Below are 22,242 nucleotides of genomic sequence, written 5' to 3'. Positions count from 1 at the left end.
ATAAAAATTACTTTTTTTAATTAACCCCAAATATTAGTGAAAAACATTGCTTATAAACTAATAACCCAACCCACGAATATAAATATTTTTCAAATTTTAACCTAAGGTAGATTTAAATATTTACTCCCACCTAAAGTAAAATAAAATATCTGAAGAAAAATAAATAAAATAAAGAATTTAGAAAATGTGGAAGAAGGAAAACGACAGTGTGAATTATTTGTCACTGAAAGAGAGGGAAAGTGGGGCATTACATTTCCTTTTTTTCAGACTCTTTAATTATTATTATTATTATTATTACTCTTCACTTTTACCATCACGTCCCCCTCACGCGCTTATTTCATTTTAACCTTTTTGATGCAAATATTACTATAAACTAAAAAACATTATTAACCAAAATTTTACAACTTTAAATTATTTTTTTAAGTAATTAATATCAGTCGAACCTTCACCTCGTCATTTTGACACAAAAAAATATATATATATTACTAAACTAAATTTCCATTCGTAAATTCAAAACTCAATTCTATAATGTATAAACTATTAAAATTTAACGACAAATAAACATTTAAATTTTTAACACGATAACTAAAATCTATAAGGGTGGACCTCCATGGTCACTTCAACTTAACTTCGTAATAAATGACAAAAATTATGAGTCCTTCTAAACTCAAATCTACATATATTCCAAAATATATAAATATTATATATATATATGTATGTATAAAACTATACTAAAACTCATATTAATGCAAGATTCAGGGATCTTTGTTTCCTTCTAACCCAAAAGGTGGCAACCAAAAATAACAAAGGAGAAACAGTATATATATATATATATATAAAAATTCAAATCCTGCCTCCAATAATAATAATAATTTGAACGATATAAATACACCAAATAAAATAAAATAATGTATCAAGAATAAGCGTCGTCACGAAATTCTAATAAACAATTATTGAAAAATTATTATAATTAAAACATCATTCTAAACCAGCTTTTAAGTCAATTATACGGTAGGTAGGTATAGTGACCTACCTCGCTACAAATCAGATATTTTTCAATGTAGCTACCATAATCGCTTTATATATATAATTAAAATTATATTTTAATTAATATATATAATTAAAAATAAAATTGAGTATACATATAATAATTTTGAGATGCACGTAGGCTAACAGCTACAGGTAGCCGGCAATACAATGAATAAAATGGGAAAACTCGGCCATCCATGGGCCAACTTCCTTTGCCCTTTAAATGTAGCCACGTTTTTTTCTTCAATAATTGAACCCATGTACTGTATTTTATACTCTACAATAAATTTAAAAAAAAATTCAATTAAATTTTTAAAAGTTTTAATAATACAATTAAATTTTAAAAAATTTAAATGATTAGTTTTAAATGGGAAGTGTCAATATTTTGTTTCAAAAACACCCTTAAACTTTTTTTTTAAAAAAACACCCTTAAACTTAAAAAAAATTCATTAATGCCCTTAATTTTTTTTTTTAAAGTTTAGGTATATATTTGAAACAAAATATTTATTGTTACTATCCAAAATTAAATATAAAAGTATTTTTTTAATTAAAAAAAGATCACAAATATTTTAGAAAAAAGTATAAATTTTAATGATATTTTTATTAATTTAGCGATATCCAACTGGATTGGGAGGTTTTAAATGAACAATAATGGCATGAAAAGGGTAGTAGTAGGGAATTGATGTGGTAGTTGGGTTTGCCACTTGAGCAAAGATGGGCCTACTCTCCTAATAAAAACAATGCCTTAAAATGATTTACTTCCTTTTGTTTCCCTTTGTCTCTTTAAGATCACAAAAGGCCAATCAAAAAACCATGATTTTAGGGTTTATAAAGATTAAATTTTCTAAACAAAATTAAGGGTGTTGATTATTTGATGAACCCAAATGTCCTAAAGTCAACATCCAATTTTGATGATGCCAACAAGTTAAAGTGTTTCTAAACAATTTACCAATGGTTGGTGAATGGATTGTTGATCATCTTTGTGTAAGTCAAAAGGGAGAAACAAAATTGTGGTACTCAATCAACCTTGTCTTTTGGCCATGCCTTTTTTCTACAAATTATTTTTTTATATTCTTTTTCCTACCTACAAATAAATGAAGGTTCCGAAATTAATATCATTCAACTCAACCGGGTACAAAATTTTAATAACCATACGTCCGAGTAATTTTTTAAATAAAATTGAAGATTCAAAATAGAGCATTTGGAAGAGGACGAAAATATAAGGAATCACCCAACTAAATTGTGATGAAGTTAATGAAGATTTATAAAATGACATTATAACAGCTCAAGCTCACTGTTACTAGATATTGTCTTTTCGGGTTTTCCCTTTTGGAGTTTCCCTCAAGGTTTTTAAAACGCATCTACTATGAAAAGGGTCTAGCTCTACTCCGACCAACGCTTCACACGTCTGGTGACTGGCTCCAATACCAATTAGTTTAAAAATGACAATATCTGCTAGCGGTGAACTTTAGCTGTTACAAATGATATTAGAGTTAGTTAGACACCGGGCGGTATGCCAACGAGGACGTTGGGCCTCCAAGGGGTGGATTGTGAGATCCCACATCGGTTAGAGAGGAGAACAAAGTATTCCTTGTAAGGGTGTGTAAACCTCTTTCTAGTACAATATTTGTTAGCGGTGGAACCTCGTAAACAAATTATAGCATAGATAGAGTTGAATAGGAAAAAGTAGAAGGTAGAAGATTTAGATGTTGATCAATAATTTGATGCAACTTGTTGTAAGTTGGGTCCAGGAGAAGCCTTAAGGTGACCAATAAATGCAGGGTTGTAAGATGGGAAAGAAAATGTCACGTGTGGTTGAAGCAAGGGTTGGCACAAGTACAACAACCCATATAGACGAGAAACAACGCTACCAATGTCTTTAATAACACAGGAGGATAATTGAAGGCGCATTTGGGTCAGAAAGAGCACAGCAAAAGAAGCAAGAAAAAGGAAAGTTAATAGTACAAAGCTAGAAATAGGAACAGTAGTTTCAATGGTGTTAGTTTCAATGGTGTTAGTTTCTGTGTCAACATCCAGATATAATAATTCAGTAACGTTCTCTAAGGAAAGAAATGTAAACCTGAGAGCCAAGAAAGGAATCCATGTCTGCTGCAACCATCCTCATAGACTCACTTGCTTTTACCTTGTTCGTTGGATGACAGCCAGGCGGCTGAACCACCGCTCCACTTCTAAATCAACTTTGTCCCCATCTCCTGACGTCTAAATCAACTGCTTAGAATATACAAAAGTTGCCCATCTCAGACAAAAAAAAGAAAAAGAAATGTTCAACTTTTCACCTCTGTATCCAAGGCCGACCTGTTCTTGATGAGTGGTGGACGGCCAGCCCAAAGAATTGAAGGATGGGCTCTTGAATGGACCCCAACTTGCCAGTCGTGTGAAATTGGCTTCTAGCAGGCTACATCTTGACAATGACAACGAGATCCAGAATATACAAAAGCTACCAAACAAAATTCTGTTCAGGAGGTACGGTTTAGAGTGCCTAAATAAGCCAATGATTGGATATAACCATAGAAAAGAAAATGGACACAACAGAGATAACTCACAATCTCTGTAGGATATATTAGTTACTTCTTTTATGGCTAAATGGTTTGAAGATAGAACCCACATTCATCTAATATGATATCAGAACTCATGAAACATCAAAAAGTATTCAGTCCAAAAATTGGGATCTGACCAATGAATGATGAACACAGAGAGACCATCTTGAGGGATATGTTACGGATCCTACACTGGAAATATTGAGTTACTTTTCTTGTTAGTATTGATTGGTTTTAAGATCAAACTCCCTGTATATGTATCTAATAAATAAATGGCCATTTAAGCATCAAAAGGCAGCTATTAACATCAAAAGCTTATTCAGCTTGTTCTTCCTCTTTAAATCTTAATTTTGGAAAATCTTTCACCTGATTAACATGAACTGTGAAGCAACAATCACACCAACGTAAACAACTGTGAGTTTATTATTTGGTTGGTTCAGTATTAAGAATGTGTTTGACATCTTTGGATGATAAATTCATCCATCGAATACTTTTAGAAAAAGAAAACAATAAGGTTCTTGAACTTTCCATCACATAATCTCCAGACTTCACGTTTTGGTTGGAGCAAACATCAATGTTTTGTGTGTTAAGTCCTATTGTGTCAATATTATATTATTGGAGAGATTTAAGGGCACTAGCGAGTGGCAATAGAATCATGTCCCAATCTTAGTCATGTTCATAGAACCCTCAAATGTTGAACAAAAAAATAAGCTCTAGAAGCATACCTACATGAAAAAACACATCCTAAAATGCATGCTAAACAAAAACAGTGAGTCCTAATTATCTAGAAAATATGGTTTGCACAGTAGAACCTCATCAGATAAATGACACGCTAGGATAAAAAAAAAATGCAGAAAGGGAATGCCTTAGATCTTTGCTTGATAAAACAAAAAGTATTTAGGAAGTAATAAATAGTGGTCAGCATCTTGTGACATAATGGAAATCATGGTTTAAGTAATGTGTTAAGAATTACGGATCTGTGTAATGATACGATATTGTCCACTTTAAGCATAAGCTCTCATGGCTTTGCTTTGAGCTTTCTCAAAAGGCCTCATACCAACGAAGATGTATTCCTTACTTATAAATCCAACATCTTTCCCTAAATTAACCAACGTGACTCCCTTCAAACAATCCTCAACACAATGTACTCATGAAAATAAAAGTGCAAGCTCTCGATGTGGCAGAGAAAATCGATGGCTGAGTGGCAATATAAGATAGAGATTTAGTAGCCTTTCATTCGTGGAGAAGATTGCAGCAGATATGAATAAGGTTACATCAGTTAGAAGTATATAACTAAAGGAAACATGTCCACAAGTATCAAACATATTAACTAGAATCTATAAACAAAGACATGTAGGCTTAAGCCTAGAGTAAATAATATCATAACAATGTAGTTCTTAATCTTGTTCATTATCAGATTTCCAATCTGCCCTTAATTTCCACTGAGCAATTCATCTCAGAAGTGCATTTCTGGATTTAAACGCGCAAATAACAAAGCTCTTGCTATGGGATTCATAAACTAAATGACATTGCTTCTGTTTAAGTTCATGATTCTCCACGACATACCATGAACTGCATAAATAGATATCTGATGGAATAATTAGAAGAAACGCATAAAAATAGAGCATCCCCATCCCCAACCCCATCCCCATCCCCTGGCATGATGTTTTCAAATTCCTCCACTCACTTACCTTCAAAACAAAATAATCCTTCTACCCTTTCCCTTGCCCTGTTTCCCAAACACCAGGTCTGTGCATTTGCTTAATTCTAATTTCAGTAGCAACATCTACCGCCCAACGTATATGGATAAGCGTCGTGAATTTACAGAAAAGGGTTTATGATGGATCGATTTTCGTACCAAACAAATGGGGAGATTAAGTGAAATAGATTAAATGGGACGATTAACGATTACAAACCTCGTAAGAATATATGAATCCTTATCTGGATTGAACTCTCATATGTACTGATTCCGAACTGTTTACGGTTCCCTTCAACATTTTGCCTTAGGAATCATTGATCTCCACAGTGAGAACTTCGAACAAGGTACACTATAAGCCTCCCTTGATCAAGAGATAGTATTCCTCACTCCCAACCATCCCAACACCTTCTTCCTTTTCCTTTTTGTATCCTATATTTCTACCACTTTTCTCGTGTGAANTATAGGAATATCCATTGACGTATGATATACTGTTAATATGTCCTAAAAATATACCTATGTCTTAACTCGAATGAATATAAATAGCATACCTGTTTAATATCCATTTGATCGGTAAGTTTGGACCCAACCAATAAAAAAATCTCTATTTTAATAGAAGAAGCTGAGAGAGATTATTCTCCGAAGGTAGAGATTACATTCTTCGTCTCTATCTCCAACCTCGTTCCATCTCTCATTCCACTTTTATATATAAATATATTATAAATTATATTTTTTTAATAAAAATTATATTTAAAAAAAAAAATTGTCCCTATAAATCAAAAGAAAAAACAAACAATGCCATAAGAAATGTTAACAGTTATTTACATCACTTGAAAGAACNAATGGAAGGTGGGAATGAGGATGATGATGGTTTTCTAGTCTCGGGTGTAATTAATTTATATACATCTATCTCTTGACTCGAATCTAAAATCATATTTAATTCCTTTGCTATATTTATAAAATTTAAAAAACACAGCTATATTTGTAAATAAACTAATATTTGTTTGTTTACGAAAATAAAATATTATATAGGACACGATGGTATTCGAATAATATTCCTAACGTGGGTGGGAATGGGTGGTAATTAGAATTTGTTACAACTGACAGAATATTGTAATTGGGAAAAAGAAAAAAAAAAGGCAGAAAATTAGTTGGTTATTAAATAGACGGCTGGCGCTTACCACGTCAACGCAAGTAACGTGCTTAATCACGAATTAGTTAAAAGTTAAGACCGCCAACTGCTCCCGTTATCTGTAATACAGAAACTTCTTCGCATACAAGCCAAGGAGAAGGATTTAGCCTCACGCGCGCCGTCGCGAAGACCGTTAATTAATCGTAACCTCCCTTGGTTTGCAGATTCTTCTTATTGGAAAAACCGTTGAAAAGCCGCCAACTCCCGTGTACACCCCCACGCGCTTTACGAGTTCGGTACCCTACACGATGGTTCTGACGTGGCGGCCGTGACTAGGCAAGTGAAAGTTGAAAAATACAGGGCTAATATTACAAAATTACGCGTACCGAGAATGCGAAAATTCCATTTTCAAGGGCGCGCTGTTTCTCTGCGTTTTTTCACCGTCGATTGAACCACCGGAGTTTTAAGGAACGCGGTTTTGATTCCGCCCGGGGGGAACCTTGCTCTTCTTCTTATCGTTGTCGTCGTCGTAGTTTTGGTTGATTATTTTTCCTAGAAACGATTTGGTTTCGCTGGATCGGGAGAGCTTGGTGCAATTGGAGCGAGGAAATGAGTGGATGGGATAGGGTTGGATCGTCGAGTTCGAGATTGGGCCGTGGCAATTCTGCCATGCCTGAGAGGACCTCCTCTTCTAACACGGTTCGACTCGGCCGAGTCCAGCCACAGGCGCCTGGATATCGCACCATCTTCTGTAATGATCGCGACGCTAATCTCCTTATCAAATTCAAGGTTTGATGTTTTCTAAGTATTGCGTTGATTTATTTCTTGGCATCGTGTCCTTGTTGTCATGTAGATGTAATGCGAACTTCGATTTGTTTTATTACGACTCCCGTAACTTGGCTTTGGTTCTTGAATGTTTTTAAGAAAGGAGTAACGTGAGTTGTGAGCGAATATATTGTTTCTCAATTTATTTCAGCCAAGATTTTTTGGTTTTTATCCTTTTCCTTGAATTTAAATGGCTGTCCATTTGATATTGTTTACAGGGGAATTCAGTTTCGACCACAAAGTACAACTTCTTCACGTTCTTTCCGAAAGGATTGTTTGAACAGGTAATAAATTTTAAGCGTCCCGAGTCTCTACACTGTTTGTTCATTTTGCGACTTCAACACGCCTTTTCGTTTAATTGCTGTCCAGTAGATGATTTTATAAAATGAATAAGTCTCTTGCTGTTACAAATTGGAGTTGCAATTATTTATCATACCGTTGGTCCAAGAATAAGGTGTATTGTAAACGGTAATCTTATAATTTGTTGTTATTAGGAACTTCAGGTTTTGCAATTGAATGGCGACAGCGTGCTCTTTACTGGATTTATCTTGTAATTATCTTGAGGAATTGGAATATGTTAAAAAGATAGGCCTATATGACATTAGTCCGGGGTATATTTTGTTTGATGAAATGATTTGGTTTGATACTAACTTCACTGTACTACAATTTATTGTCTTTTTTCACTGTTGAGATATTGTTACTACTGTTGTATAAATGTTAACGTTGTATCTGCCACTATTGTAAATTTTTTTGATCCAGAAAGTAAAAAATTGGTTGCCCTAAAAGAACAGAAGAAAAGGAAGGATATATGATCATCCTCCAAACCCAGACCAAAGGAATTTACCAAAAACCACTCCAATTGGCATTATTAAAAAATGTTAAACTGTTTCTTTCATTGTTATTGTTGTTATTTTTTGTTTTTGCTAGTATTGATCTAACCCTGCCACTCCATCACTTTTTTTGAAACAGTACATGTCTGATTAGAGTTCTGTAATTTTTTTTTTAACCGACAGTTCAGGCGTGTGGCTAACCTATACTTTCTTACAATCTCAATCTTATCCACCACACCCATCAGGTTAGTCAATAGATGGAAAGGCGTGTTTGCATTTGGTAGCATCCCCCAACTGCGTTTTACATTGTTTCGTAATAATTGTTTCTCATCTAGAAGATGTCATGTTGGTTGTTTTGGCTTATTCTTACTGTTGTTAATATTTTTGTGGAGTTAACATGAAATAAGGTTATTGTAGTTTAGAACTGTTAATTTCTGAATGGTACACCATCGGGATTCATGAGATATTGATCAGATGATTTAGTACATTGGAGAGCATAATGAAAAATCCATAAAAAAAACCCACAGATATTTCAAACGGAATTCAGATTTGTAGAACAATCTAACAAATTTGCCAATTGGGTTGAGAGGAAAAAAGGTATTATTAGCTGCTTATTGAAAGGTATGTGATGGTTTTTCCTTAGAACAATAAAAAACTTCTTTACCTAATGCTTGCAGTCATCATGTAAAGATGAAAGCAAAGATCTTGTTGCTAAACACTTGTAGATCCACTTATGGTAATTGTGGCTTGTGCGGAATATGACAACTTTCCAATTTGGGGAAAGAAATTGTAACTTTCTTTGAGCTCACTGTTATTGTTACTTCCTCTTGAAGATGTCTCAATGGTCCTTTTTGTAACTTGAACTCTTTAGATTGTGCATATTAGGGAAGTTTATTTATTATTATTATTTTTTCGTAACTCCTTCGGTTTTTGTAGGCTTCAAGCCTTGTTCATTTTATTTATTTTTCAATGGAATATGTTACTTATACAAGGAAAAAGAAGAAAAAGAATTTCTCGATCTAGCCTTTGTGCTTGTTTTCTACTCTTTTCAAGCCTTGTTTGTTTGCACATTTTAAAATAATTCAGGGCTTGTTAATTGTGAAAAAAAATTGAAATGTTGCTTTAAATTTTTATGTTGTATTCTTGCTTAATCTATCGATGTATTTGATTTGAGACTTATGGTGTTAAATCGGGGTCCAAGCCATTGAATACCGGTTTAGTGTTTACTGATTGCCTTTTAATTATTACTCATTGTGCAGTCCTGTGCATCCAATCACAAATGTGGTCCCTTTAAGTCTGGTTCTACTTGTTTCTCTCATTAAAGAAGCATTTGAGGACTGGGTGAGTGCCTTTCTGTATAGTAGCCTTGCAATTTTTTTTGATTCTGACGTTGAAATTTTTTATCAGACAATTTCTATATAGAAAAAAAAAATATATATATAAGGTCCTTCGAATGCATAACTTATTTGTTTATATCATAACATTTTAATCTTGCCATGCAGAAACGATTCCAGAATGATATGGCAATTAATAATAATCTTGTAGATGTCCTGCAAGATCAAAAGTGGGAGAGCGTTCCTTGGAAAAAGTTGCAGGTTGGGGACATTGTTAGGGTAAGTGTTTTATTTTATGGCTAACATCAGCGTTTATTTTTTCTGTTCTCTATCTCAGTTTTGAATGTTTGAAAAAGAAAAAAAAAAAGAAAAAAAAAAAAAGAAGAATAACCTATTATTTGAAGAACAAGCTTGTCATTAGATAGGGGTTTGTTTCCTTCTATGATTTGGATTGGACAATGATACTTTAATTTATATTTACGTGATTCCTTTGTTTTTAATCAAACACAAAAATTAAGTTGATTTGTAATGATACGTTTAATTTCATATCATCAATACTTGAACATTCCCTTTCACACTTGTGACCTTGGAAATTAAGCATAAGACCTAACAATTAGTTATCAAAAACTTAAGTTGATGGGTTATGATAAATTTAATCTTTTATCAATACTTAATACTATATTATGACTAGGTTTTAAAATGTTGCGTTTCCAAAGTTTAGAATATTTTTAATCTGATCTCTCTCTGTTTCTGTTACCTCCCTCTTTCACTTGTTCACCCTTCAAATGTTGTATGGCCTTGAGGTTTGAGGTAGAGAGGGATATGAAGAGCTTTGGGTTGTCAATGAATGAAGGAGATATTAGATTAAGGTGGACGGTGGGTATGAGTGGGGGGGCTATAGTGTTTTTTCACTCTACTGATCTTGATGAAATTCTTATAAAATAGAAATTTATAATTTGATGAAAGCTTGAATAAAAGTTCTCTACGAAATCATCTTTTTTTTAATTTTCTAATTTTTATAATTAATCGTCATGCTTTATTCTTTTGAATTATTTTTTTCTATAATTAGTTTAGGTCTACTTGGCTCCGTCTGTTGGATAGTCGTTTTGTATACCCTTTTGTATTCTTCTTTTTCTCGATCTCAATGAAAACTCGATTTTCATCCTAAAAAACAAAAAACAAAATAGAAGTCCACTATAAAAGGAGGTTCTACAAAGGAAACAACGTACGGGTCAGTGGTTGAGAAAGGGAGATAAAGTATTTGCGCTCTCTATAGATTGAGCCCTATAAGGGAACCTGTAACTTTACTTCCATTGAGATGATGTCATTGATGCAGATTCGGCAAGATGGATTCTTTCCTGCAGATCTTCTTTTCCTTGCTAGTACAAATCCAGATGGTGTCTGCTACATTGAGGTTCTTCTTTTATTCATCTCAATACCAATTTAAGTCCTTTTAGTTTTAATTAGGATAGATTTTCCCCCTTTTGTTCATTTTAAATAAGCACTGATCTAATAATGGTGATGAATCCAGCTTCCAGAAAGTTCAAAATGTTTGAATTTTATTTATTTATTTTTGGTTCGTAGACTGCTAACCTGGATGGGGAGACAAATTTGAAGATTAGAAAGGCCCTGGAAAAGACATGGGATTACTTGACTCCAGAGAAGGCATCTGAATTTAAAGGTTCACATTCTATATTGATCTTTTGTAATCTTGTGGGTTTTGTGACTATTGACGTCATGATTGTACTTCCTTGGTTACTTTTATGGTTCCATGCGCGATTTCATTTCTTTAGCTTTATTTTTCATTTTATATTCATAAATTATATTAATTATTTTTTACCACTTCAAAATGCAGGTGAAGTACAATGCGAGCAACCAAACAATTCACTCTACACTTTCACTGGCAATGTTATTATTCAGAAGCAAACATTACCTCTCAGCCCAAACCAACTTTTGTTGCGAGTACGAATTGTTTTTTTTTTTTCCTTTCAATTCTGCAACTTGGCTTCTTACTGTTGTGTTCCTTTATCGCCCCTAAAAAAAGTTGATTCTGGTCCAATTAACTAGGTTTCTTTTCCCAAAACCTTTGTGATAAACATATTTTCCATTGTGAGGGCAACTTTTGTTTTCATTAATGTTTTTTTTTCTTGATTTAATTAGTTATGCTTGGTAAGTGCGATAGTGTTTGCTATATTTGTTTAACTATATAGCTCATTAACTTTTATGCTTTCTCAATATGATGGTAAACAGGGATGCAGTCTCAGGAACACGGAATATATTGTTGGGGCTGTTATTTTTACAGGCCATGAAACAAAGGTCTGCCATCCTGTATCAATTAATGGATTTTTTTAATAATGCCATCTTGGTTTAGGTGCCAAAAGTTATCTTGATTTCCTTGTTTATTTTGTGAGTTTTAAAATTTCACAGTTCAGCAAATTTTTTTTTAAATCAATGATTTTTATATCCTGGGATGTCTAGAAGGACATAAACATAAAAGCTCTTGAGGAAACATATGGGGATTTAGACTGTGTATGGAAAAATAAGAATTCACGTTGTCAGCTCCTTGTAAGAGATGGCTTTTGCATAGGGGTTTGATTTCATTTTCTTCTTCAATAGGTTCAGACCAGACACTTATTCCCCTTTTCTTTGTCATTACTTAGATGGGATTTACATTGGGATATGTATAATACTCCTAACATGCTGAGGAGGAGTACCAACTAAATTAGCTTAACTGTGAAGCAAGGGGATACCATGTCTCAGCTTGGGAAGTAGTTGGTCAAATTGATTGTAGGAGAGCTTGGAACCTCTCATCTGCCCCCTCGTATGTACTTGGCCATTTTTCCTGTGAATGAAAATTTTCATTCAAAGTTTGTTTATAATGTTTAATCTGGTTTGTACCCCACCGAGGGTGGCTCTGGTGGTAAGAGATTGGATCTTTTGGAGATATCCTCTAATTTTCTGTGTTCCACCATTAGGTGGAAAAATTAATAATTTGGCACTTATTGTCTCTTGGAGTTGGTTATGGGTTCTGTGAAGCCTCCTTGAAGATTAGTCAAACTGGGTTTTTACAAGGAACATTACCTTTCAACCCATTCTGCGTGCACTTCTTTTTAACACCTCACTCTGCCTGATCTCTTTACTTTCTCTTTTTATTATTGGTTTTTGTCCTTTTCTTGGTCAAACATAGATTATGCTGATTTTATGAAATCTATTTGGAATTAATAAATATGCAGGTTATGATGAATGCTATGAATGTTCCCTCCAAAAGAAGTACACTGGAGAAAAAACTTGACAAACTTATTCTTACGCTTTTTGCTACTCTCTTTATCATGTGTTTGATTGGAGCAATTGGCAGGTATGATAAACTTGATCCATTTTGTTAAGTTATCTACGCATTCCTATATAGTTTTTGACGGTAATGGTTTACTCTATTTCTCTGGTGCTTTGGAACTTGTAGTGGCGTGTTTGTAAACGAAAAGTACTACTACTTAGCTCTTGATAAGGGAGGGGAAAACCAATTTAACCCTAGCAACCGATTCCTGGTAACTTGTTATGGTTAATCTTTGTCTCTATTCTTATTCCTCCTATATTTTGTTCTGTTGATACTGAATAGTGACTTCAACAGGTTGTCATTCTGACCATGTTTACCCTTATTACTCTGTATTCAACCATCATTCCTATTTCTCTTTATGTTTCCATTGAGGTGGGTAATAATATCTATCATTCAATTAGCATTAGTAATGCACATATTCATCTCTCGAGGATCTAATTTTCCCCTCAATGCAATTTTCAGATGATAAAATTTATTCAATCGACACAATATATCAATAAGGATCTAAATATGTTCCATGCTGATAGCAATACCCCTGCATTGGCTAGAACTTCCAATCTGAATGAAGAACTGGGGCAGGTAAATATTTACTCGACCAATTTTAGAAGCTATATGGAAATTGTAACCTTTTTCTCAAAGATGGTACTTCGGTCGTTTTAAAATCGTGGCTTTTGATCAGGTAGAGTACATCTTTTCAGATAAAACTGGTACTCTTACCAGGAATCTAATGGAGTTCTTTAAGTGTTCAATCGGTGGAGAGATATATGGAACTGGTGTCACTGAAATAGAGAGGGGAATTGCTGAGCAGAATGGCTTGAAAGTGGAAGAGGTTTGTGTTCTATACAACGTATGCAGTGATGAAGGATGATATCTGAACTCTGATGGACCAGTTCAACTTAGTGAGTACTTTTTTGCAGGAGCACAAATCAGCCAATGCTGTACAGGAAAAGGGATTTAATTTTGATGATGCTAGGCTTATGAGAGGAGCATGGAGAAATGAACCCAACTCTGATCTCTGTAAGGTATGTTAACCATTTTTAATCTAATTACAATAATGTACACGGTTAGTTATGAGTATGGTCCAACCAATAACCACATTTTTTTTTAATTCTAAACTTTGCTTCTTCAACTTAACATTTGAGACACCATAGAGTGGTGTTTGTATTTAAAGCCTTGATACAAGCCATAGCGTGTTTTCAAGTGTGATGGCTTACGAAAAGTAACTAATAGTGATGTTTTGTTTATTTATTAGGAATTTTTCAGATGCCTTGCTATTTGCCATACTGTACTCCCTGAGGGCGATGAATCCCCTGAAAAGATCACATATCAAGCAGCATCACCTGATGAGGCTGCGTTGGTAACTGCGGCTAAAAACTTTGGCTTCTTCTTTTACAGGTTTGCACATTTGTCCGAATATGTTTCATGAAGTCGGGGATAATTATTAAAATAACAACAGATCCCAGTGAACTGTCTCCTGTCCATTATGCTAGTCTTATAATGCGGTGGTGGAAACTCATGCATTTGATATTTTGTCTACTCCCATGTGGCTTTGGCAGAGGGTTGGAAGGTTTCCTTCCTCTTCAATTACATTCATCGGAAAAGGATTGTACTTGTAAAAAATTTCCATGTTGATTGTGGCCCTAAAAATGTACCCTTGGCTTAGTTGTCATGGTTAACTTCAATTATGGAATATATATTCTTCATTTTGATTCTGGAACTTGTAGATTTTTTTAATTGTATGTCTCAGTAACATCAGTCAGTAATTTCTGCCCACTCTGTTTTCTCAGGCGTACACCTACTACAATATATGTTCGTGAATCTCATGTTGAAAAGATGGGTAAAATTCTAGATGTTTCTTATGAAATTCTCAATGTACTTGAGTTCAATAGGTTGGTATACAGTCCTCTATCAATATACTTCAAACCGATACAATTTTACATGCAACCATTATTAATTTGTCAATTGTATTTTCTGTTGATAACAGTGTAAGGAAGCGTCAGTCTGTGGTGTGTCGTTATTCTGATGGTAGGCTTGTCTTGTACTGCAAGGTAATCCTCTAATATTTTGTCATTTAGCTTTCTGGTCATCAGATTTATTGATATGTGGTTCATTGCACTGACCAGGGTGCTGATACCGTTATATATGAGAGATTGGCTGGTGGAAATGATGATCTGAAGAATATAACGAGGGAACACTTGGAGAAATTTGGATCGTCCGGTTTGAGAACTCTATGTCTTGCTTATAGAGACTTGCTTCCCGACATGTATGAAACCTGGAATGAGAAATTCATTCAAGCTAAGTCTTCATTAAGAGATCGTGAAAAGAAATTGGATGAGGTGGGTTAAGTAATTATGCTGGTTTCTATTCCCGTAGTAAAGTAGGACTATGATTCTATTTTCTTTTTCTGGTGCCATTATGGAAAGGTTACTTGAAATAATCCTGGTCGAAGCCATTCATGTCAGGACATGTGCTTGGTCCATTGTTTGTTCCTTGTGGGAAATTGTGTGTTACCTCTATTCTTGAGATGTATGTTCAAAAGAGGAAAGAATAAATGAACAACCTAGGTGCTGGGTACAGCATCCCCACTCAAAGAGCTACAAAAGAAAGGTCTTCAAAAGACCATAATTACAAAAGAATTTCATCTCTATTCTTGAATACTATATTGAGGAGTGCAATTGCTATACTAATCAGAATAATTTAATATTTTATCCCAGTCAGTATTGTAAGCATTACTCATTTTGTATCATGACATGAAAGTTTATTTGTGCATGTGTCTGATTTCTACCATCCTGGTGATTGACCCTTTATAACTTTTATGAATTGAATGGAAAAGAAAGCTCTTACTACTAACTTTAGTATTCATGTTTGCAAGACCTCGATCTTCCTTAGTGTTAGAACATTGATTTCAAAAGTTGATGGAATTGATTTGGGATCTCATATTTGTCTGTAGACTATTGAATTAATTCTTGTTAAATTTCTTCTAAAGGAGAACTTCCTTCTTCATCGACTTATGGAGCCAAATTTTGTGCCATGATGATATGACATTCTCACGTAGAAATTATGAAAAAAAAAAAAAAAAAAAAAATACTCTTNTCGAAGATAAGCTTCAAGAAGGAGTACCAAACTGTATACAGACACTTTCTAGAGCCGGTATCAAGATTTGGATGCTAACGGGAGACAAGATGGAAACTGCTATAAATATAGCTTATGGTAGGTTGGCATTTTGGGAATAGCTACAACTCCATTCATCTTAGTCCCCCTCCCCTCTTAACTTTTGATATATATCTTTAGTAAATATAATAAAACACACTCAAAAGTAAATAATTCGATACTTATATTGTTCTTATCTATTTGATATATCTTTAGTTCCTATCTTTTTCAGCTTGCAATTTAATAAACAATGAAATGAAACAATTTATTATCAGTTCAGAAACAGATGCAATCAGAGAAGTTGAAAACAGGGTAAGCAGCCAGCATTTTAGCTTCGTGATATGCTTGCGTGATCAATGTTGTTATCAGCTATATTACTACTAATACATGCATCTTTTGTTAGGGTGACCAAGTGGAGCTTGCACGTTTTACTAGAGAAGAAGTAAAAAAGGAATTGAAGAAATGTCTTGAGGAAGCGCAGCAGTGTTTACAATCTATGTCTCCACCAAAATTAGCACTTGTTATAGATGGAAAATGTTTGATGTATGCATTAGATCCAAGTCTGCGAGTTACGTTACTAAATTTGAGCTTGAATTGTAGTTCGGTTGTTTGCTGCCGGGTTTCTCCTTTGCAGAAAGCGCAGGTTAGACTTCCTTTAGAAATTAACTCGATCTATGGCATGCTCTATTTTAATTTTTATTATGTTACTATGCCTGCTTATCTACCGAAGTATATTGCTTTTATTTAGGTTTCTTAGGCTTGCAACAAGAAAGAGGAATGACTTTTTAATAAAAATATATGCATGTATCAGAGAGTTATCTTCTGCTTGTTACTATTTGACTGTTATAGTTAATCACTATGGGTTGGCTCAATGGTCAAAGTTCATACTCCAACATTTTAAAGTCAAATCATTGTAATCATCTACAATTTTAAGTATTCTATTTTTCTAGTTTTTCAATGCTCGTTCATGTCTGGTCACACAATTCTGTAGGATTTGTGAAAACATAAAATTAAACGCCTATAAAATTAAAAAAATTTAAACAAGAGACCCACCAGTTAGTTAGAGAAACCCCATCTCTCTCTCCTTTTCTTCCTAAGTGGAAGAAAACTTTCAATGACTCTGTTTAGTCATCTCTTGCAGGTGACAAGTCTGGTGAAGAAAGGTGCAAAGAAAATAACACTTAGTATTGGTGATGGTGCTAATGATGTTAGTATGATTCAAGCAGCTCATGTGGGCATTGGAATAAGTGGGCAGGAGGGAATGCAAGCTGTGATGGCTAGTGATTTTGCTATTGCCCAGTTTCGCTTTCTCACAGATTTACTTCTTGTACATGGACGATGGTCATATCTTAGAATCTGCAAGGTTCACTCTTTTTTTTTCTTTTTTTGTTGCGTTTTTTGAACTATTTCTCGCATGTATTCTCATTCACTTGCTGTTTATGACATTTATTTTACAAGAATTTCAATTAAATGTTTATGAACGTACTTATTCTCTGGCAGGTTGTCACATACTTCTTTTACAAGAATCTTACGTTCACTTTAACTCAGTTTTGGTTCACCTTCCAAACTGGATTTTCTGGTCAAAGATTCTATGATGATTGGTTCCAGTCATTGTATAATGTCATATTTACGGCCCTTCCTGTAATAATGGTCGGACTATTTGACAAGGTAGTGCATTCTTTCTTACTACTTTGCTCATGGCATGTAATGCTCTGCTATTGAAGAGATTACTATAGTTCGTAGAGGATTTCTTTTGTTTCTTTGAGATGAATTCTATCCTTCTACTCTCCCTACAAATTAATATTATATTTTTTGTATTCTTTTTTTCAGGATGTTAGTGCGGCCCTATCTAAAAAGTACCCCGAGCTCTACAGAGAGGGAATAAGAAATGTGTTTTTCAAGTGGAGAGTTGTAACAACTTGGGCCATCTTTTCCGTCTACCAATCTTTAGTCTTTTATTATTTTGTAACCGCTTCCAGTTCCAGCAGTCAATCGGCATCTGGCAAGGTGTTTGGTCTATGGGATATCAGCACGATGACTTTCACATGCATTGTAGTGACTGTGAATTTGCGGCTGCTTATGATCTGCAATTCAATTACTAGGTGGCATTACATAACGGTTGGGGGAAGCATTTTAGCATGGTTCATGTTTATTTTGCTATATTCTGGTCTTATGACACCACATGATAGGCAGGTTAGTCTTGTTGCCCTTTTATTCAATTTTAATTTTAATTTTAATTTTACATTTTTCATCTAATGCTCACATTTTATATTTACTCTTTTGCTGCAGGAAAATGTATATTTCGTCATATATGTCTTAATGAGCACACTCTATTTTTACGTAGCTGTCCTCCTTGTCCCTGTCGTTGCGCTTCTTTGTGATTTTGCTTACCAAGGGTAAGCATTCTTCAAACTCTTTTGTGATATTATAGGTAGACAACATCACGTAATTTTCTTGTTTCTTGAACTTCTTTTTTTGTAAGTTTATCGTTTAGGGCTGCAACCCATTTAGCTTTATGCAGAGTCGAGACTCATAGGGCAATTGTTTTTAGACTTTAGATCTACGTATGTTGAACCTTGGTCTGTTTTCTCTTGGATTCGTAAATTAAAAGCATCAAGATTAAGATAGTGACTCAATTATTTTTCATTGACAATTTTCCTTTTTTTTATGTGGATACAGCATTCAGAGATGGTTTTTCCCCTATGATTATCAGATAGTTCAAGAAATTCATAGGCATGAACCTGATGGTAGAAGTGCGGTAGGATTGTTGGAGGTTCAGAACCATCTTACACCGGAAGAGGCAAGAAGCTATGCCATGTCTCAACTCCCGCGGGAGTTATCGAAGCACACTGGCTTTGCTTTCGATTCACCTGGCTATGAGTCATTTTTTGCTGCACAGCTTGGTATTTATGCCCCACAGAAGGCATGGGATGTTGCCAGGAGAGCCAGTGTGAAGTCAAGACTAAAGATTAGGGAAAAGAAATGAGGTAGAACTAATCATTATATTGTACAAAAGTTTTCTCATCAAAAGTGAACCTCAGAAAAATCATTAGTACTAGTTTTGCTGTGCCATATATTTTCTCCCATTAGTTGTCTTTTTAACTCATGAGAGCCTAGTGGTTATTAGGAATGTAATGGGTGTATATCGATATCTCGATGTAATTTAATACCAAGTGAAATTGTAATTTTTGACTGATCGGATTGTAGCTATAGTCCCCATTGGAACCTTATAGCAGTACTAGTAAGGGAAAATTTTCAGAACATGTCTGTTTACTGCTTCATGGAGATGGCTGCTTAAGCCATGCAGCCAGTGTGCAAGTTGTAGACAACAACATAGAAAATGGCATCTTTGATGTGATGGTCTTTGCTACTCAACTCTGACCAAATTCTTAAATATCCAATTTCAAGAACTTGAAAGGTCTTCAAGCCTGCAAAATATCAGATTCAAATTCCCCAAAGATTTCGACCTCTGAAATGGGTCACAATTGTTGTGGATGCTTTAATCTTTTGAACTGCAACTTGTAGCATACGTTTGATCCATTTGTTGGGCTTGTTCATCAGCTTTTTTAGTGTAATTCTTGTTGTTTTAAAAATCCATTGCTTGAGTGGGAAACTTTCCATGGTCAAGAACTGATGTAGACGACAATTAAGAACTTAATTATGTGGTGCATCATTTATATGCTCTCTATTTTTGAGACATAACAAAAACTAAGAATCATTTTATCTATCATATCTTTCTTTTTTAGAAGAACCTTGCAAAACTACTTTCTTAGCCTTAATCACTATTTTATTCCAATATCAAAACATTGAAGTGTTCTACACAGACGACACATGGACAATTCAAAAACGAAGAAACTCATCAAAATTAAAAGAGAAAAAAAAAATGGATTTGGGCATTAGAATCGTTGCTTTGAGGATATGTAAACATTAAATGAAATATTGTTCCAGCAGTGATCATAATCATATCAAATTAGTGGGAACATATTACCAAAGTTGTCTTCTGGAATCCATGTGAATGAGACTTCTAACACTGCAGCATTCCTTTTCATCTTCCATATTAAAACCATTCTCCGCGCTAAAATCTTTCCCCGTCAGGAAGAAGAAATCCCTACGAAGCTTTGGAACTTCTTAATACTAATTGATGTCTTATCCATTTAAAGCTCAAACACTCGACGAGTAATTAAATTTAAGCTCGATTTAGATATTTTGACAACATAATATGCAGTCTTGTATGAGTGACGGCTTGAAGGAGAAGGAAGATATGAAAGAAAGATGCTTTGAAAACCCAATTAAGAACATTAGATGATAATGTAAGTGTGAAGTAATTGTGTAGTGCTCCAAATGGCTTCCAGCTCCTTCCTCAATTATTGTTTCTTTTTTGTACGATGCCTACTTCAGAACCCATCAGCTCACAATCTGATTCTATTCCTCAATTATATCGTTTTCTTATTAATTAATTAATAAATTCCTCACCCATATTATAAATAAACTTTATTAATCATGTATTATAACTTTTATTTATTTTATATCTAGATACGTATTGACATTCCTCTACCCTACTATACACATCACATTTTCTCTTCTTTCTTTAATGTTCTTTTTGTTTTCCATCACAACTTTTTAATTAATTAATCGAGTTTGGTCGACCAATTGTCTCACCAACCTTATTTTGACCCTAATATTAAAACGAATTTAGAAATATGTTCTTTGAATACCTCGTATTCGAGATGTGTAATAAGTATATGTATCAAATATTCGTCTATAATACATTCAATCTTGTTTTTGATAAAAAATTAGAAACAAAAAACTTAAGTGCTAATCGAGAAATAATTTAATTTTTTTCCCAACGTGGGATAAATTATATAGTGTTATATTATAAAGTTAAGGTTAATGATATGATAGTAGAATATATATGTATGGTTGTTTGGTTGGAGAATATATATTGTAATGTAAATAAGAGTTGGGTGGTAAGGCATTTGATTCCTTTAAGCTCTTTTCTGTTCATAAGACTGTAAGATCCCATAGGGAATGGATTAGAAACATTGTGCCATATGCTCTCTTTCTAATATATATAACCTGCCTGCCCCCTCCTTCCCCAATTATATATACATATATACAAACAAATATAAATAAAGATTCCCTGTCCCTAAAATAAAATCCAAAACCCTAATCGCGAAAACGATGTCTAATGAAAGTTTCAAACTTTTAACTTCCTGATCGAGAATTTATGTTCTAACAAGTCGAGTCATATTTAAATGAATTGAGATGACTAAAAGTTATAACTTTGATAATAGACGTACAAACTCATTTGGGATATTTTTAAACTTTTCGAAAGTTTTATTAGACTAAAAAAAATGATATTTTTATGTTTCTTCACACACAAGCATCGGAGTTAATGTAATAGGAATAATATTAGAGGTAAATTAATATGATATGTTAGAATATAATGGTGTGTGTGTGTGTCAATTATAAACAAACAGGCAAGGCAGGGTTTGAGAAAAGTGCAACAGAATCCACCAACCCTATAAAGAAAAAAAAGACAACTCCCTAATTAAACATGCACTCCCCTTTTCTAAACAAACTCCTCTCCTTCTTCTTCCTCTTCCTCTCTTCTTCTTCTCATTGCTTGACGTCCTTGCCTCTTCGAGTCGTAAAGTTAACTAATCTCTTTCGACGTACATAGACAGAAGTGTATATATATATATTTATGAGAAGTGAAGGTAGTTGTTGCTCGTTTTCTTACTTCAAGGTCTTGCTTGGAGCTGCGGCAGTTGGGATGTTTGTATGGCTTTTAATCGTTGGCATGCCCGACAGCAGAGAACGGTCGGTAGCAAAAACAACAAGCTGGCCGGCAGCTAGGTCTGAGTTTGAGGGAAGCCATATGAAGCAAGCCAAGGAGCTTAACTTCATGAGCAAAGTTAAAGTCCCTAAAGGACCCGACCCAATTCATAACAGGTGATTTTTTTCGAAGATCAACTTTAACATGACAATGATATCGGGTTGTGTTCAAATTTCTTATTAGACTTTTGTAAGATCCCACGTCATTTTGAGAAGAGAATGAAACATTTTTTATGAGGGTGTGAAATTTTTTTCCTACCATATATATTGATTTTAAGCGAGTTAATATTTGTTGGGTTTGGTTTGCAGGCGAACGGGAGTAAAAGGACGGCCACCCGCCTGACCTTAGGCTTAGGCTTAGGCTTAGGCTTAGGCTTCCTCCAGTTTGAGAGCAACTCATGTCTCTTGGTTCTTCTCAACGTTACCCTTTAATGTTAATTAACTTCAAACAACATGCCTCTTATTTGTATTCTAATTTCAATAATCCAAAATAAAAAACATCTGGATTGTACATATCTC

General features: G+C 34.2%; 1 protein-coding gene and 1 long non-coding RNA gene across 2 annotated transcripts; both read left to right on the top strand.

Moving 5' to 3' along the window:
• The first annotated feature begins 6,800 nt into the window (after positions 1-6,800).
• LOC111797735 (phospholipid-transporting ATPase 3-like) lies at positions 6,801-19,558 on the top strand. Its single transcript, XM_023680849.1, is given in 27 exon segments — positions 6,801-7,204; positions 7,459-7,524; positions 8,254-8,315; positions 9,330-9,411; positions 9,573-9,683; positions 10,741-10,818; positions 10,989-11,085; positions 11,260-11,366; positions 11,655-11,720; positions 12,638-12,759; positions 12,862-12,946; positions 13,030-13,107; positions 13,198-13,314; positions 13,415-13,564; positions 13,653-13,757; positions 13,988-14,130; positions 14,523-14,624; positions 14,720-14,783; positions 14,859-15,106; positions 15,815-15,945; positions 16,118-16,197; positions 16,289-16,528; positions 17,027-17,248; positions 17,386-17,553; positions 17,716-18,078; positions 18,175-18,281; positions 18,565-19,558. Coding segments are annotated over 27 exon segments (3,681 nt in total). The 5' UTR covers positions 6,801-7,024; the 3' UTR covers positions 18,872-19,558.
• Positions 19,559-21,292: 1,734 nt separating this feature from the next.
• Positions 21,293-22,238, top strand: LOC111781966. The gene is made up of 2 exons (XR_002813045.1): positions 21,293-21,840; positions 22,033-22,238. It is a non-coding gene; the product is annotated as an uncharacterized LOC111781966 (long non-coding RNA).
• Positions 22,239-22,242: the final 4 nt, after the last annotated feature.

This window comes from Cucurbita pepo, chromosome LG01 (genome assembly GCF_002806865.2).
Source record: "Cucurbita pepo subsp. pepo cultivar mu-cu-16 chromosome LG01, ASM280686v2, whole genome shotgun sequence".
Classification (NCBI taxonomy): domain Eukaryota; kingdom Viridiplantae; phylum Streptophyta; class Magnoliopsida; order Cucurbitales; family Cucurbitaceae; genus Cucurbita; species Cucurbita pepo.
The sequence above is the reverse complement of the archived record's forward strand: the minus strand, read 5'-3'. Positions and strand labels throughout refer to the sequence as shown.